Raw genomic sequence first — 17,651 nt, forward strand, 5'->3', positions numbered from 1 at the left:
GCTGCCATATATCCAAGGAAAGCCTGGACAAACACAACACAAATACCCTGTACTTACCAAACCCATGATCAGTGAACATGCAAATGTTTGGGAACCCTTGTCTTAAAATGTCTTGTTACTGTGAACAGTTAAGTTAACAGAAGATGAATTGATCACCAAAAGACAAAGTTAAAGATGACATATTTCTTTTCAGTCTACATGACCATCATTATCAAGTCCTTCCATGAGAACCCTAAATACAAAGAGGACTGTTCATTTATGTTAGGTGGAATGCCCAGAAGGGGCTGGGCGGTCTCATGGTCTGGAACCCCTGCAGATTTTTTTTTTTCTCCAGCCATCTGGAGTTTTTTTGTTTTTTCTGTCCTCCCTGGCCATGGGACCTTACTTTTATTCTATGTTAATTAGTGTTGTCTTATTTTAATTCTTACTTTGTCTTTTTTTTCCTCTTTTCTTCATCATGTAAAGCACTTTGAGCTACATTATTTGTATGAAAATGTGTTATATAAATAAATGATGTTGTTGTTGTTTTCAGCATTTTATGCAAGAATTGTGTATTGTTTTTCGTTTGTACGATTATACAAACGTTTTTGCCCACCCAAGATATCTGAGGTCTCAGATAACATTTACCAAGGTCTCAGACCTTAACTAACTCATTAGGACTATGGCTTATTCACAATCATTGTTAGGAAACCCCAGGTGATGCAAATTTCAAAGCTGTACAAATTCTGTCAAAACTTGTCCCAACAATCAGCAACCATGGGGACCTCTAAGCTGCTGCCTGGCACTCTGAAAAATAAAATAATTGATGCTCAGGAGAAGGCTACCAGAAGATAGCAAAGTGTTTTCAGGTAGCTGTTTCCTCACTTAGTAATTTTATTAAGAAATGCCAGTTAACAAGAACATTGGACGTCAAGTTTAGGTCTGGAAGACCAAGAAAACTTTCTGAAAGAACTATTTATTAGATTGCTAGAAAGGCAAATAAAATCCCCATTTACCTGGAAAAAAACATTCAGGAAGATTTAGCAGACTCTGGAGTTGTGTTGCACTGTTCAGCTTTCCAGTGAGACCTGAACAAATGTGACCTTCATGGAAGAGTCAGCAGAAGAAAACCTTTCCTGCATCCTAGCCACAAAATTCACCACCTGTAGTTTGCAAATTAACATCTAAACAAGCCTGATGGATTTTGGAAACAGATCTTGTGGACTGATAAAGTCAAATTAGAACTTTTTAACCACAATGTGCAATGGTATGTTTGGAGAAAAAAGGGTGCTGAATTCTAGGAAAAGATCATCTCTCGAATTACTAAGCATGGGGGTAGATCTATCATGCTCTGGGCTTGTGTTGCAGCCAGTGACACATGTCATTTGTAGATGGAAGAATATATTCAAATAAATACCAGGAAATTCTGGAAGCAAACATCATACCATCTGTAAAAAAAATGTTGAAGTTAAAAAGAGGATGAGTCCTACAACAAGATAATGATCCAAAACATACCTCAAAATCTACAATGAATACCTCAAGAGGTGCAAGCTGACGGTTTTGACCTAAACATCACTGAAAACCTGTGGATAGATCTGAAAAGAGCAGTGTTTGCAAGATGGCCCAAGACAAGGGCGAAGGTGCAAAAATACCCCAAGTAAGAATTAAGAGACTCTTAGCTGGGTACAAAAGACATTTACAAGCTGTTTTACTTGCCAAAGCGGGTGTTACTAAGCACTGATCATGTCCGGTGCCCTAACGTTTGCTTCAGGCCCTTTTCATTTTAATAGAAATGTAATCTTGCTTAAAATATTCAAGAAATGTGTCATCTTTAACTACTCACAGTAAAAGACATTTTAAGCAAGGGTGCCCAAAGTTTTGTATACCACTGTGTATAGCAAAATGGCAATGCCATGGGCTCCACAAGGAGGTGGAAGACACTTAAAAAAATGCTTGATTAAAAAAAACAAAAAAAACTTAAGCATTTTAGCCTTGTGCCTGCTTGATAAGCAACTTAGGAACATTTCATAGAACTGTATTTTTTTTTTTAAAGGCTTGTATGTATTTTATGTGAATACTTCTACATATCTGGCTATACAGGAGCTTAGTGTAAAATATTTTTAAAGGAATAAAGGAAAAAATTATCTTTGCATTTACCAATAAATTGTATTATTCTGTTTCTTAAAACAAGCATGCTTCAGTAACCTCGATAGTACTCTAATGGGCTGAAATCCTTCCTACAGAGAAAGGCAAGGAACAAAAGTGGGAGCCTTACCAAATTATTTAATTAATCACTGGCATTGCCAAAGGCAAAACTGATAATTAACTTAGTGATTAACATCAATCAATTCTTCTCACATAATATACATATAATATACATCTATATATCTATATATATATAATTCACTAAGCCATCGACAAGTAGCCACCCATGGAAAGCACGCAAGACAGCCACGCCCATCAACTCGGACGCGACGCCTCAGAAAACACGCCGTCATTTATGTTCGTTTGAGCTACAGTCCACATGCACCTCTGAGTCATGTTGACTTTTCGGTTACGACGCACGACCGCGTGCACCATCGCAAACTGTTTTACATGCTACATACAGCAATTTGCATCAGAGACAAACATGCGTCTTCTTAGATGGTCCTCATGCCACCGCTTCAAATGTATTTCATGGAAACAACATTTCTTTCAATGTTATACAGATTCCTGCATCAGGTAACTGCACGCGCGCTACACTGAATGGATCAACGTGTGTCTACTCGGCGCAGAGAGGCGTGGGTAAGCCGTTGAACCCCATTCGTGCTGGGAACCGGGGCTTGCAATTGTTCCCAATGAACGAGGAATTCCCAGTAAGTGCGGGTCATACACTCGCACTGATTACGTCCCTGCCCTTTGTTCACCCCACCCAATGCTACTACCATGGTCGAGTGAAACAAAACACAGCGTCAATCCAGCTGTGAGCCACGTTCACTGTTCATTTGCCTTCCATTGCCACCGCTTCAAATGTATTTCATGGAAACAACACTTCTTTCAATGTTATACAGATTCCTGCATCAGGTAACTGCACGCGTGCTACACTGAATGGATCGACATGTGTCTACCCGGCGCAGAGAGGCGTGGGTAAGCCGTTGAACCCCATTCGTGCTGGAAACCGGGGCTTGCATTTGTTCCCCACGAACGAGGAATTCCCAGAAAGTGCGGGTCATACGCTCGCACTGATTACGTCCATGCCCTTTGTACACCCCCACCCCCTCGCTACTTCCATGGTCGGGTGACTTGGTGGATTATATATAGAAAAGCAGCCAGAACCACAAAGAACAATGAAAAGTCTACATGGCGCAGAGGTGTATTTGGACTGTACCAGAGACAAAACTGAATGAGGCGCTGTTTGGAAGATGAACAGTCAACGTGACTCACAGATGCATGTAGACTGTGCAAAGACGAAAACAACTCAGGTGACGAGTTGGGGGTAGGCACATGAGCAGGCAGTGCATACTGAACGAGAAATCAGCAGACTAGCATGACGGAGGGGGCAGAATGGGCGTCCTTCCCCTCTCCTCCCGTTCCGTCCTCCACGCCCTACGAGCCCGAGCAGGAGGAGAAGTCGCGACGTCAGTCCTCCAGCTTTCAGTCACGGACAATTGTATGTTGGTTCGTACCATGCATTGTTACAATGTTACTTTTCTTGGTGGTTTATTAAATTACGGATTTTTCAAATGTTAATTTTTTCCCTGTGCTTAAAAATCATTAAAAAAGTGGCCTGATTATGCGGTGTATGCTACGCCGCAGGTTGGCTAATAATATATATATTTTCCTACTAGGCAGCTGGAGAGAAATACTGCTGACAATGCAAAACATGAGGCAGAGAGATTCATTTAATATTTCAGCAATAAAAGAAAGATCAAGGTGGAGGTAAAATATATTAAGGAACCATAAAAGCATTTTAAAATATGCAGACAGTGAAATAACTCTACCAAAGTAGAGTCTAAATGCAAAATTCTATGAGGTATGAATGGCACAAATGCACCACTGCCCACATCCCAAACAGTGGGGAAAATAGTACCATGTAATGGGGGAAAAATATTAAAAGATCCTAGTACACCAAACAAAATAGTTTTAAAAGGAGAATGGGTATGCTCCTTTTAGGTTTAAAAAGTAACAATTTTAAGGCCAATTGTTTATTACTGCATGTTGAAAATACAAGATTAACTATATTGCAGAATAACATGCAATTCTAAAATACGTTTCCAACAAAAAAAAAAAAAAAAAGAACTAGAGTCACTGTGACTCATGTCAACATTCATTAAAAATCAACCATTTATAATAAAAGCAACTTAACAGTAGTCCTCATCCTAAGCCTACATATGGCTCCTGCTGGGACTCAACTTGAAGAAACATGCAAGTAACCGTACAAGCACCCTTTGTAAGTCACTCGGGATAAAAGTGTCAGCTTTTAAAAAAATAATAAATAATGCAGAGTCCTATTTCATCACAATTCTTTATAAGAGTCAGTAGACAAGCTTACTGTTGCATTTTTTTAAGATTAAAATGCACCGCTTCAGCATGTTAGTGACATAATCAGTTGCTGCCATCTACTTAAGAAAAAGTATTTTTCTTTATCAAGACTGAAACCAATCAGATGAATATCTTTACACTTCAGATTTCCCTAAAAATTACATTCTTATCTCACACTAGTATTTTTTTCTGTATTCGATGGGTACAGTTTCATTGGCCCATTTTAAAACACTGCTGCTTCATTAAGATTTCATTTTAAATTTCTGCAAACAGAAGGAAAAAAAAAACACTTTAAGGGAAGCCAATTTTTACTATTGATGAGAAGACTTTTCTATTTTCCACATGAATGGCAAAGCTAGTATAGATATATACACACATACATACATACATTATATATATATATATATATATATATATATATATATATATATATATATATATAGATAGACATTAAGGCCGTTATAATAACGGCCGCTAGAATAGTAGTGCATAAACATTAGTAGGAACAGTCTATATTAAATGGCAAAGGACCGTCTATTTTCTGTTACAGTAATACTGGCTTGTATGTGGCTGTAATATGCGTCACTGTATTGTGTGCCTTTCATTTTCTCTCACAGTAATACGTCTCTCCAGCAAGTATTTTAATCTGTGCTGCCGTGCAGCTGATTACTGTATGTATGGCGTCTCCCCAGCAACAGATTTTATGTGCGCGAAAATAAATCTACTTTTAAAAGTCATCCTATTGTAATATCATGAAAATTCGTATATTTAGGAAAACACACTGGGCCAAGTTTGTAAATCGCAAATCTGACATCCTCAGAGTGAACACTTGCACAGCAACAAATACTAATCCCACCTCTTTGGGGAAGCTGGTCTCCGCGTCTCAGTACCCGATTGGATTTTTCGTGTGTTATGTTTTAGGTCTTACCTCATTTACCAAAATCAGATTGGATCGGCCGCGTGATATTTTATAGGTCCCGCCCTCTCTGTCGTGTGACACGTCAGGCAGCCTTTGAAGCATCGCACCGTGCCCCGCGCATGCGCACTTCACCAGAAGACACACAGGGATTTTATTAAAGAGGATATTATACTGTATATTATATATATATATATATAAAAAACAGTCATAAAATATTTTTAGAATCAAGAGATAATATTGCAGGAAGGTTATAAAGAACCTGATAATTATTCATAAAAGATAAGGTATCTTCCTTGGGTGCCACCACATAAATGATACGCATCCTTCCTTGTAACACTGTAAAGACTGTTAGACAAGAGAATTTAAGTGTAACCTACTACAAATTAAACAGTACAAGAAAACAGTGGCCAAAATTCTACCTGAATTTCCAGCTCTGCTATCTGCTGTCGAAGTTCAGCCAACATGGCAATACTTTCTGCTTCTCGAAGTCTTACTGCCATTACGTCCTCTTTATACTGCAAAAAAAAAAATTTTCATTGTGGAAAGCAACATTAAATAATAGTTTTTCAGGATGAAAAGTATTATTCTTTTGCAGCATATCGCATGTGTAAAAAAAAATAAAAAACAATGTGTGGCTTGTGGAGAACAAAATAAACCTATTCAGGTGAAAATACTCTCTTCAAAAAATTCATCTTATTATTTTAGTTTAACTTAAACCTGAAACTGTTTAATCAATATTACACTGTCCTGCCAACAGTCAAAACACAGTGATGTCAAGTCATTTAAGGAGTCTTTGTTTTAAGATTTCATACTCTCACCCCTTTTTATTTTTTGTAGCCTGAACATATCACAAATTAAACCAGCATGGACAACAATTATTCACAAGCTTACAAATTAAATGAATATATTATCAAACAGGTACAAAGCGCTGTTTACAACCATAACCTTTGCTAGTACAATCTAAATAAATTATTATTTAAATGTGTGAAATAAATAAAAGTTACTTATCGAGATGTTCATAATTTTGTTTACCTTGCATTCAACCTCTGCTTGCTTGCGCTTGCCTTCATTAACTTGAGCAAGCAAACCTTTGTTTTGGGCCGTGAGGTATTTCGTTTTTTCCTGCAGACTGCTAATCTCCTGTTCAGCCCTCCGCAGATGATTGCTGTTGATCTGATTCTGCAAATTTCATAAAATATGAAAGAGATGAGCAGAAGGTTCAGTGTGGATGTTTAAACAAAAGTGTTTGTAGGACAAAATGGATACTGTCCCATTTGATAGGATTTCAGTGGCACACAAGGCTTGTTAAGAGAGCAGATTTAAAATATAACTTTGGCATTTTTCAAGTAAAAGTTATTTGACTTATTTTTTACACAATCATAGTATATATTAATTTTCCACTTGATTTTTTTTTAAATAAATTAAAAAAAAAAAACCTTATCTGTTCCTGCTTTTTATTTTAGTGTGCATGGGTCCATAGGATAGGCTCTGTACCACAACCATGCATGGATTATCAGACATGATGCCTATAATATCTGTTCATTCATGTCACTTTATTTATATGCTACATGCAGCGCTTAAAGTGGAAACTAACAGTAAAATTGCTCCTTTTTTCTTTGGTCCTCATCATGATAGGTTTAAATTTTTACTCAATTACTTAATCTAGTGGGCGTTAGGGTCCCCGAATGAGTTTTCAGTATGCTGTTAGAAGTGTATTATATTGACGGCCAGGCCAGAGGGTGAAGCATTTGCTGTCCGACAGCGAGGTGCTGCAACCATTTACAGCAGACACTACAATGCAGAAACAGAAAAATGTCCCACTTCAAGCCCTGGCTATGTACCTGCTTAAAATTCTCTCTTTCTCTGAAGCCATATGCATGCTTCATCAATCCAGTGCAGGCTCACAATATCTATGTGAAGAAAAAAAAAATCTTCCATTTAATGAAAGAATTGTGTGGACTTTCTGCGGTCATTATTGTCTAATTATCTATAGAACTAAGACAGTAATTCAGATCTGGCAATTAACATTCAATGTCAATAACAGGTGCTTGAAAAATTTTTGAGGTGAACCCACTCTTCCCACTGGCTCTGAAGGTGGTCACACTGCTGCACAGTAGGACTAATGGGGTAGTAGACTGCACAGTCTCCTTTTGATTTTTTTGCTTTTTTTCATTCTTATAATGTGGATATCAATACTCAATAACATTTCTGGACTGAAAAATGAATATAATTTGGTAAGTTTTAAGGCTTTTTCCATCACCAATTGACCCGTGTACCCTAAAGCCTCATTGTAAACTGCAAAAACAGATAAAGCATTTTTTAAATTTAGAAAAAAAACAAAAAAACCAAAAAACCTATCACTTGAAGAAATAAAAAAAAAACAAAAAACTCTCCTTTAACAGTAATGCAGTAGTACGCCCATTCCACCACCTGCATTCCAGTTGAACATGAAAAAGTGCCTAAAACAAGCTGAACCCTTTTCTTTCCGAGTCTAGTCTGGAAAGTCTAAGAAGCAATATTACTTCAAAATGGAAACTTCATTGCCTAAACTCTCAAACCAGAAAGAGTCATGGTTTTCCCTATAAAGCTTGCCAAGAGTCTAACAGCAAACTAAGGAAGCCATCACTTGAACATATCAGGCATCACCCTTAAAGGTCTGGTATCATAACATGTACCTTTAAAAGATACCTTGCAACTCTACATAGCTAATAAGCAGCTAGCTAACACATTCTTTCTTCCTGTTTGTTACTATACATCACAATCTAGACGTTGTGAGGTAAACTTCTGGAGAGTATGTAGCGGTCACTTATTCATAGCTATGCATTAGAGCAAAGAGTACCACACTGTGATATCAAACTAAAATTCCAAAACCAAACAAACAAACAAAAAAAAAAATACAGTACATGAAATTAAAAACCTTGCAACATTAAGAAAATGCAGAAAATCTCTTAACTGAAGAAACAGCAGTGAGTATTTTGTTCTTACACAGGAAAACAAATTTTAAAGTACTACAAAAAATATAAGATGTATATCTCAAGAATAATTTTTTTTTATTTTGCGCCTTGCATCAGGTGCAAAACAAGAGCCATGACAAGGGTTCCACACCCAACACAGCACCTGCTCTATGAGAAACTAGTGTGCTCAATCGACCAACAGCAAGCCTATGGTTTGTGTGAGGAAACCCAAATCTCCTCCTAAAAGAAAACCCAAAAAACCATGGCAGAAATGACACAAAGCAACAGTACAGGCTTATAATCCACACACTGCAAAGAAGCAAGTATGTAATCCACTAAATGATTTCATTAATATTTTACTTTTAATAATTTCTTCAGAACAGGATATGGGGATGAATACATTTTCCATATCTGGCTTGATAAGCTTTTCCTGCAAATTTTGATGAAAGAGGTTAAAAGTAAGAATCATTCAGAGATTATGAAATGTGCTATTGCAAAAGACTGTAGGTACAGAGGACTACTAGGTTAAAATGTGGGAAACAGCAGTTTAGGCAACAAAACAAAAAAGACCTTGAGAGACATTTGTTACTAATGAGGGTACCCTGCCCCCTAGTGGACACCTGTTAATTTCTACACATAAATGTGAATTCTGTTGTAACACAGTCTGTATCTATGCAATACAAAAGTAGGGGAACCACATTATTCAAAGTAGACATAACTATACAAAAATTGGTTTTTTGGCATTGAAAACTAAAACATCTGCATGATATATACTGTATGAGTTACTAAATGAGTAGTGAATTTCCATGAGATCAATAAACAAACAAACAAAAGGTTGTACACCAAATACAGTGTTAATTTTATATGCATCTAAAACTGAACACAAAACCATTTCAACAAACATAAAAGCACTAAAAGACTTAAGGAGATGACAGACAATGGATATTATGCACACTGTCTCCAAATCTGCATGCCACTTTCCTGGGTACAATAGCTTCCTTAACTCTCCAAAATGTTTTTTAGGTAAACTGACATGTCTAAATTGACTTAGTACAAGTCCAGCCTAGGCACACCCAGCAAAAACCCAGCTATAGTAGTCCTGCTCTGCACAAAATGTGATAAGGACTGGCTATAGTGTCCTGCCTCCCTATTATCAAAAAGAGTTCAACAACATATGCAGTTGGTTTATATTACAAGGGGGCTCTGCCCCCTGCTCGCTTCGCTCGCCTACCCCCGGCGTTTTGAACCCGTGCCCGCTGGGCAGCCACATGTGAGGATGACGCACGTTTAATACGGAGCGTTCGCCCGTGTCACTCTGGGGCCCCCCACTGTTAATATGGAGCTCCGTCCGTACTATTATGCGGTGCATTGTGGATTACTGTTGACCCCGTAGTGTTTCCCGTTTCAGTTTGTATCTCGGTCAGTCGAGCTTTTGTTTTTGAAGGTTTTGAATTCTGGTCTTCATTATCTGTTACCTGCTGTCCATGTGTTTGGCCCCCTCGTTTAACCTGTTCATGACGTTTTACTTTGCTTTCTACTCTGTCTTTCATTTCTGATCTCGCTTTATTCTGCTTTTGTTTCAATGACACCTGGTCCGTGGTGAATATATTTTCCCTTTTTCGAGTAATAATTTTCATTTGTTTGCGATACTGTGATGTTTATCGTACTTTTAATAATGCATCACTGTAATGTGATTCACCTATGCTGTATAGTTTGGACGTGTGAGGATGACGTATGTTTAATACGGAGCATTCGCCCGTGTCACTCTGGGTCTCCCCACTGTTACTACGAAGCTCTTTCCGAACTATTATGCGGTGCATTGTGGAGCACTGCGGACTCTGTAGTGTTTCCCATTTCACTTCGTATCTCGTTTAGTCGAGCTCTTTCTTTTTGGAGCAGTACCTGCCTGGTCTGCGGCATTTCAGACGCACGTTGTAGGCGCCTGCGTTCATTAATTATATCCAGGCAGGCGCGTGTTTGTATCTTGGTCACACGAGCTGTGTCGTGTTGAATCCGTGCCTGCTTTGCCTACGCAGTCTGAGACGCGCGTTGTAGGCATCCACGTTCATTAGATCTGTCCACGCGGGCTCGGTGTCGAAGCTGTGTTAGTTGTTGAGCTGTTTGGTTTTGGAGCCGAGACAGTTTTGCTTCCGCGGTTTCAGACACGTGTCCGTACCATCTCGGGTTTGATGTATGAACCTTTGTGGACTCCGTAGTGTGTCCCGTTTCACTCTGGGGCGGGGCGTTGACTCCTCTTGTTTTACTATGTCACCTCCTGCAGCTTGACCACGCATTAGTGCCACTCACAATATGGCAGCGACGCCTGCGCCTTCCGTATTACGTCGGTTTTTACCATGCTGTGTAGGTGCCTTTGCCTTTTGTACTTTACCATGCCTTCCGACGCACGATGTAGGCGCCTGCACCTTCTGGGTCCGCCTCCGCTGTGTAGTGTGGACGTTTAACTGTCGTTGTTTCTGCCTTTATATTCTGTATCTCGGTGTGTATGTGTTTCGTGCCTAGGTTTTTTTGAAGCTGATGCATTCCAGTTTTCATCATCTGTAAGCCGCTCTCCATGTGTTCGTCCCTGTTCTTTAATCCCTTTATAAAGTTTTACTTTGTTTCCTACTGTGTGTTTTATTTCTCACCTCGCTTTATCCTGCTTGCGGCATGTCAAGACGGTTCGTAGTCTCTCTCGTTTTACTCTGGGGAGGGGGGCTTTGTTCTGTAACCTGCTCTCCATGTGTTTGTCCCTGTTCTTTAACCTCTTTATGACGTTTTACTTTGTTTCCTACTCTGATGGTTCGTACTCTCTCCCGTTTTGCTCTGGTGCGGGGGGGGGGTGGGGGCTTTGTGTGGCGCCTGCGAACATGTGTAGTCTCTCCCGTTTCACTCTGGGGGGGGCTTTGTGTGGCACTTGCGCACTATGTGTTTTGCGTCCACGGGCAGGTCCCTGTGTCCATATCCGGTTTACCATTCTCGTTTAGTAATATGGATAATCAAGCCCAGGAGCCTCACTATATAAGCAAATTCAAACTGTTATCACACTAAAATGCAGAACCAGATACAGAAGCCCATTATCATCTATGTTTTTAGGTGAGCTGACATATAATGGAAAAACAATCTACTGTGATCGTCATGTCTGTCTACGTGAAGCAACTGTGAACCTACAGTATTTTACCTACTTATTCTTCAAGGAAATTGAATTTGTCTGTCTTTATACAGAGAAACATTCTGTACTACTTCAATTACTGGTTAGTTTATTGTTTCAAAGTTATCCTGAAAGGGGTCACCCCAACATGTACATTTTGCCTTTTTCATTGTCTGCCAATCCTGACCACAAAACAGATGTCCAATGTAAATCAGTCAAATGCAATGTGAAGTATACCCCAGCTCACTTTCTAACTCTCCAGTTTTAACATAGTTAAACAGTGATCATCTGTCATCACACACGTGCGCATGGGAGGCAGCTAAAGGGCTCAAATGAAGGTAATTCCACTCCAGACCAGGGGGCGGCGGACTGTGCTAATCCTTTCTTTCTTTCCACTGCAGACCAGTTATGGGAAATTCCGCCTGGCCTTGATAACGTCATTTCTGGTTCTGGGCCCGGTGACATCACTTCCTCAGCCTTCCTTTACAACTGCTATCTTTGCCTCAGCCAAGTCAGTTCTGTTTTGGACTCCAATCTCTGCACAATTGTGCAAATCAATTGATCATTTTGCAGCCAGGTTCAATTATATGGGAGGCTGCCTCAAACCTTTTTGTGGCTCTTTGTCTTTGCTTTGACAACTGGCATGGTCGGCAGGATGACTGGCTCCAAGTACCACCAGGAGCAGGACCTGAAGAAAACAACCTTCACTAATATCCAGGTGGAAAAGTACCGTCCCTGAGTTTCCGAGTGGGAGGGGTGTCCCGGGATTTGGAAAGACAGGTGTAAGCTCCATCCCCAGTACACATAACTGGGTGAACTAGAATCAATGGGGAGTGCGCAGGGTGGCAGGATTGGGCTGGTTCAGATGGGGGAAGCAAAAGAGGCTTATTATGCTCTCTCAAAGGAGAATGCCACCCTCTCCACCAAGGCAGAGCCCTTGGCTAAAAGTGGGAATGCCCCAGACCGGCAGGTGAATAAGGTAAAAAGATGGAAAATGACCCAGAGCATCCAAACCACCCACAGGCTTTTTCAATATGGGCTAAAGCCAGAAAAAAATAATCCCCACTAAATACTGGAGCAGGTCGCCTGCTACGTATTCATGAACAGCCTTCCGGAACATCTCGCCCAGCCGGTCTGGGGACGAAGATATTCCACCATGCTTGAGCTTATGATGGTTGTGGCAACTGTAAAGGCGGCGTCGCTGGCTTGAGGGGGCAAAACCGTCCCTTAGTCGAACCCAGACAGAACACATTCTGAAGCACAGGCCCACCCATCACCGCTTGGAGCAAGCACCAAAGTCCCTGGATTCGCAGGTGCGCAGTCTGCTTGGTGACAACGTGGAATGTAAATGGAGCGTGAAGGAAGGGTGCTGTATTCTTACGAACCCTCTAGAAATTACCACTCCTGTATGTGGAATTGTTAACAGATATAAAACATTTCCATTGTGGCTCGCTGACATGTGTTACTGCAACAGTGGCTAAGAATTAAAACCAGTCTAAACTACGTCCACAGAAAAACCTATTGGTACAGATCCACCACCTGATTCATCAGTCATGAAGGATCGCTAAAAAATATAACTGTCTCGGTCCTTCCAAATCCACCATTACCATTTATTCTTGGGCAGCACTGGTTTAAAAGTAAAAGCAGTTTAACAAATTCCACTCCTAAACCTATTTTGGGCCTAGTTGTGAATGGAGACGACACGTCTCAAGTTGCCTCCATGCTGTGTAATCAGCCAGCAGTGAGAGAAGATGTGGCCACTCAGTGTGATGTAGCAATTCCCGAGCCATCGGGAGCAGAGACGTCATCAGCCATTGCCGTGATGGCAGGGGAGGAAACCACATCCCTTGAGGTCGGTCCTGACCCTCTCTCCCAGTTACATTAACAGTTCAGAGAGACACTGGCTTCATTTAAAAGGGAACAATGGAATGAAGATTCCCTTAAATTCACAAAGAATGCAGTCATTCTGGACAATGGCCAACGCACTCATCGGCCCATGCCACAAGGTCCTCACTTTGTCTTAGAAAATTAACTTTTATATTGGGTAGCAGATGCATAAGGGGGAGGTGAGGAATTTGATACTAATTCCATGGACCTTCCAGTGGCAGGTTTGTGACACATTTCCACTCCTAGGTGGCCGTTTGGGGCAGATTAAGCTTTGATTTTATTGGCTGAGAATTAACGAGGAGATTCTTTGATTTTGTACATATTTCCCGGAGTGTCAAATGCGACAAATTCTTTGGAGGGACTGTGTTCCTCTCGTTCCCATCCCCCTTATTGATGTCCTGTTTGAAAGAATTAGGGTCGACTTGGTAGAACCCTTGGAACCCTCAGTTACAGGGCAATCTAAAGCCATCGCACAGAAGTTAGTAAGGGTCTTTGCACAAGGTGGCATCCCTAAAGAAGTCCTGATCGACCAAGGGATGCCTTTTACCTTGAAGAGTTTTGCAATGACTTCTGTTGACTTAATCAAGTATCCCAATTTGATGCCTATCCAATGCCATGAGTGGGCGACCTCCTTGAGAGGCTAGGACAGGCTAAATATTTGACCAATCTTGATATGACAAAAGGATACTGGCAGGTTCCTTTAACAGATGCAGCAAAGGCTAAGACTGCATTTAGCACCCCTAGCGGTCACTGGCAGTATCGTGTCCTTCCATTTGGGTTACCTGTGGCAGCGGTGACTTTCCAACATCTGGTGGATAAAGTGCTCCGACTTCATAACTCATATAGTGCTGCCTACCTGGATGACATAGTTATCCATTCCGGCACATGGGTGGAACACCTACACCAGGTCCAAGCGGCATTACAGGCACTTGGTGAGGCAGGACTTAGGACTAACCCAAAGAAATGTTTCTTTGGGTTGGACGAAGCCAAATATTTACACTACCTAGTGGGCCTGGGTACTGTGAAACCACAGTGCTCCAAAGTGGAGGCCATATTGAAATGGCCCTCTCCAAGTACCAAGCAGCAAGTCCAAGCCTTTCTTGGCTTAGCGGTTGATACCCCGATTTTCAGAGAGAGCGACGCCCTTGACTGATTTGACAAAGAAGAGAGCCCCAAACAATGTGGTATGGACTGATATGGCAGACACTGCATTTGGTGACTTGAAGCAGGCCCTTACATCAGCACCAGTCTTGAAAGCTCCTAATTTTTCTTTACCTTTCATTCTCCAGACGGACGCTTTGGACACAGGTCTTGGTGCCATGCTGAGCCAGAGCGTCGATGGTGTTGAATATGCCGTCATGTTCCTGAATTGTAAACTGCTGGAACGAGAAGCCAGACACAGTATGTGGTGGTGGAGAGGGAGGCCTTGGCGATCAAATGGGCAATTACGCAGGTGAGGTACTACCTCTTGGGCCGGGAATTCACCCTGGTTACAGATCATGCACCTTTACAGTGGATGGCCCTACACAAAGAATCTAATCTGCAGGCCACCAGGTGGTTTCGCTTGTTCATCGACAAGGATCCCTCGACGGCAACAACGATGCTCTTTCTCGGGTTCACGACCTCTCAGTGTGGAACGCTCGACCCGATGGGTCTGAGTTTTGGGCGGTGGTGGGGGGTCCTGTCACTCACATGAGCATGGAAGACTGCTAAAGGACCAATTGTGTAAATCAATTTACCATTTTGCAGCCGGGTTTAAAGTATACAGGAGGCTGCCCCAAACCTTTTTGTGGCTCTTTGTCTTTTCTTTGACACTGTGTCCTTTAGAACTAACTTTAAAATACTACTTATGGTAAAGAAAGTCTTTAATAATTTGTCCCTTCCTATATTTTGGGGTGTCTGTGCCCCTACATTCCAAGTCATAACCTTATACTGTATCTTCTAATAGTGGTCGGCTCATTATTCCAAGAGGTGCGTATAAAAGAATTGGTGAGGCAGCCTTCTGGTGTTATGTTCCAACAATCTGAAATACTTTATCAACAGAAACACGCCAGGCTAATGCTGTGGAGCATAAAAAAAAAAAACACTCCTAAAAACCATCTTTTTAATTTAGATTTTACTTGTACTCCTAACAGACAATACATGCATAGAATAATCATATTCTTCATGAATTTACAATCTTTACTAATCACTACTTTTCTTTTGCTTTTTCAGTTTTTTCTGTGGTGTTATTTTTGAACTCCACTACCTGAGCAAGGTACTGTGCAGCCACTTGTAATGCTGAAATAAAGGCAGGTGCCTCAGCTGTCCACAGAACTTTGTGTCAGATCCTCTAGGAAAAAGCCTGTAAACAATGAGGAATGACTTAAGAACATTTATGGTAGGTAGGATGCTCAGTGAGGGCATGGCAGTCTTTTGGCCTTGGAACCCTGCAGATTTTTTTTTTCTTCCAATTTAACTGCAGTTTATTTTTTTTTGCTGTCCCCCCCAGCCATCTGACCTTACCATAAGATTCATCTTTACACAGTAGACAAATTACAATATTACATAGCAGACTCTATTTTATACTAATTATACATCTATGTTTTGCAAGTATGTACCGATTTATATTTTATTACTTATTTATTATTATTCTTACCTAATTTAACTTTTTTTGTAACTCTTTGTTAGACATCTTGTAAAGCACTTTGACCTACAGTATATTCTTTGCATGAAAAAGTGCTACAGAAATAAATGTTGGAAAAAGATGACATTACTGGAAATCAAACAGCAGACTAAGAACCCTACAGACAAAGAATGGTCACTCAAACTCTTAAAGGGGTGTACCTTCTTTTTAATCAAACAAAAGTAATATAGCACAGCAAACAACTTGCTGCAATTTTTTTATTTTACTTATTTCATTTCAGATGAGGGCTGATGAAAAGTGAGTACGTTGACACAAACATCAACTGACACTCCTTAAAAGATGCTATACAAAATAAACATTGTCTGTGTAGGAGACATACAAGCTCTACATGAGCATGTCAGAAAACATACACACACAGAATATGCAGAATAGATAAACTGTGAATTCATCTGCTTTCTCTCTAAGGAGTCTTTTTGTTTTCCATGTAGTCAATTTATAACTGCAGTGTATTCAACAATATTTCTCATATATCATGCCATATGTGGAAAATGTCTAGCTACAAAGGCCTTTGAAAAATACAGCAATTGTCAACAATCCTAGTAAGAGCTTATTTTCACTAAGAAAACCATGTAAATGGTTTACTCTCGCAGACCCCCGTGACCCTGTGTTTGGATTCAGCGGGTTGGAAAATGGGTGGATGGATGAAATAAAAAGGTTATAGAATGTCATATGATGTGTCACTTTCATCAGCCTCATTTTATTATCACTTATTTTGTTCCTTTGAATATTTTCCATATCTATCCCATTGGAGACTGTATTTTAAACATATATTGAATTTGCTGCTCCTGGGTGTTAAAATTTACTAAAGCGTCAAGAAATTAAGGAACACAAATACTAATTAAAATACATTTCAAGCATAAACTGTGCCCATAAAAGTATACAACACAATAAATGTTTCACTAATTTGTGTTACTTGGTTTTATAGTAACATATTTGCAAATTAGAATTATTTTAATCACATAAAAATGTATAGCATCTTAAGCCATGTAATACTCATTAACATTTTAAAATATGCATATTCCTTACTTGTGTTTCCAACTCTAATAGCCTTTGCTTAGATTCTTTAAGAGTAGCCTGTGTCTCAGCTTCCCGGAATCGAACAGACATCAGCTCTTCTTGTAGTTCTTGAATAGTATTCTTCCGAGGTGAATCCTTCCACCTCCCTGTTGTCCTGGCTAGGTGTCTCTAAAAGCATGAAAATTTTAAATAATTAAAAAAGGTACATCTTTCTAACAGTTTAAATCAACATAACATTTGTCAAGTAAAACAAATGTTAGGTTGTCAACAACTATAACAATGCATTATTATACCAGTTTAAAAAATTTACTGTCTGCTGACTAGGAAAGAGCATATCATGCCCTTAATGTTCCCTTTCTAGATGAAGGCACAGTCCCTGCGCTCTCCATGAGAACAGAAAACAAAAGGGAGAGTGAGACGATAAATGCTTTTGTTGCTAAGTAAACTTGTGTGAAACCACAGGGCACTCTAAAAAAACAGTCACCAGCAGGAATTAACATTTTGCTTACAAGCCCACAGCAAACAATACTATAAGAACAT

At 40.0% G+C, this 17,651-nt stretch overlaps 1 protein-coding gene across 6 annotated transcripts in view; it reads right to left on the minus strand.

Annotated features, from left to right (window-relative positions):
* evi5a (ecotropic viral integration site 5a) overlaps positions 1-17,651 on the minus strand; it is a 251,136-nt gene that overhangs the window by 60,206 nt on the left and 173,279 nt on the right. For all 6 annotated transcript variants that reach the window (XM_051932791.1, XM_051932794.1, XM_051932792.1 and 3 more), the window contains 3 exons: positions 17,121-17,279; positions 6,452-6,598; positions 5,839-5,934 (listed from right to left, as the gene is read on the minus strand). In XM_051932791.1, coding sequence (XP_051788751.1) covers positions 5,839-5,934; positions 6,452-6,598; positions 17,121-17,279 — 402 coding nt within the window. The remainder of the gene's footprint in view (positions 1-5,838; positions 5,935-6,451; positions 6,599-17,120; positions 17,280-17,651) is intronic.

Source organism: Erpetoichthys calabaricus, chromosome 10 (genome assembly GCF_900747795.2).
Source record: "Erpetoichthys calabaricus chromosome 10, fErpCal1.3, whole genome shotgun sequence".
Taxonomy (NCBI): Eukaryota; Metazoa; Chordata; class Cladistia; order Polypteriformes; family Polypteridae; genus Erpetoichthys; species Erpetoichthys calabaricus.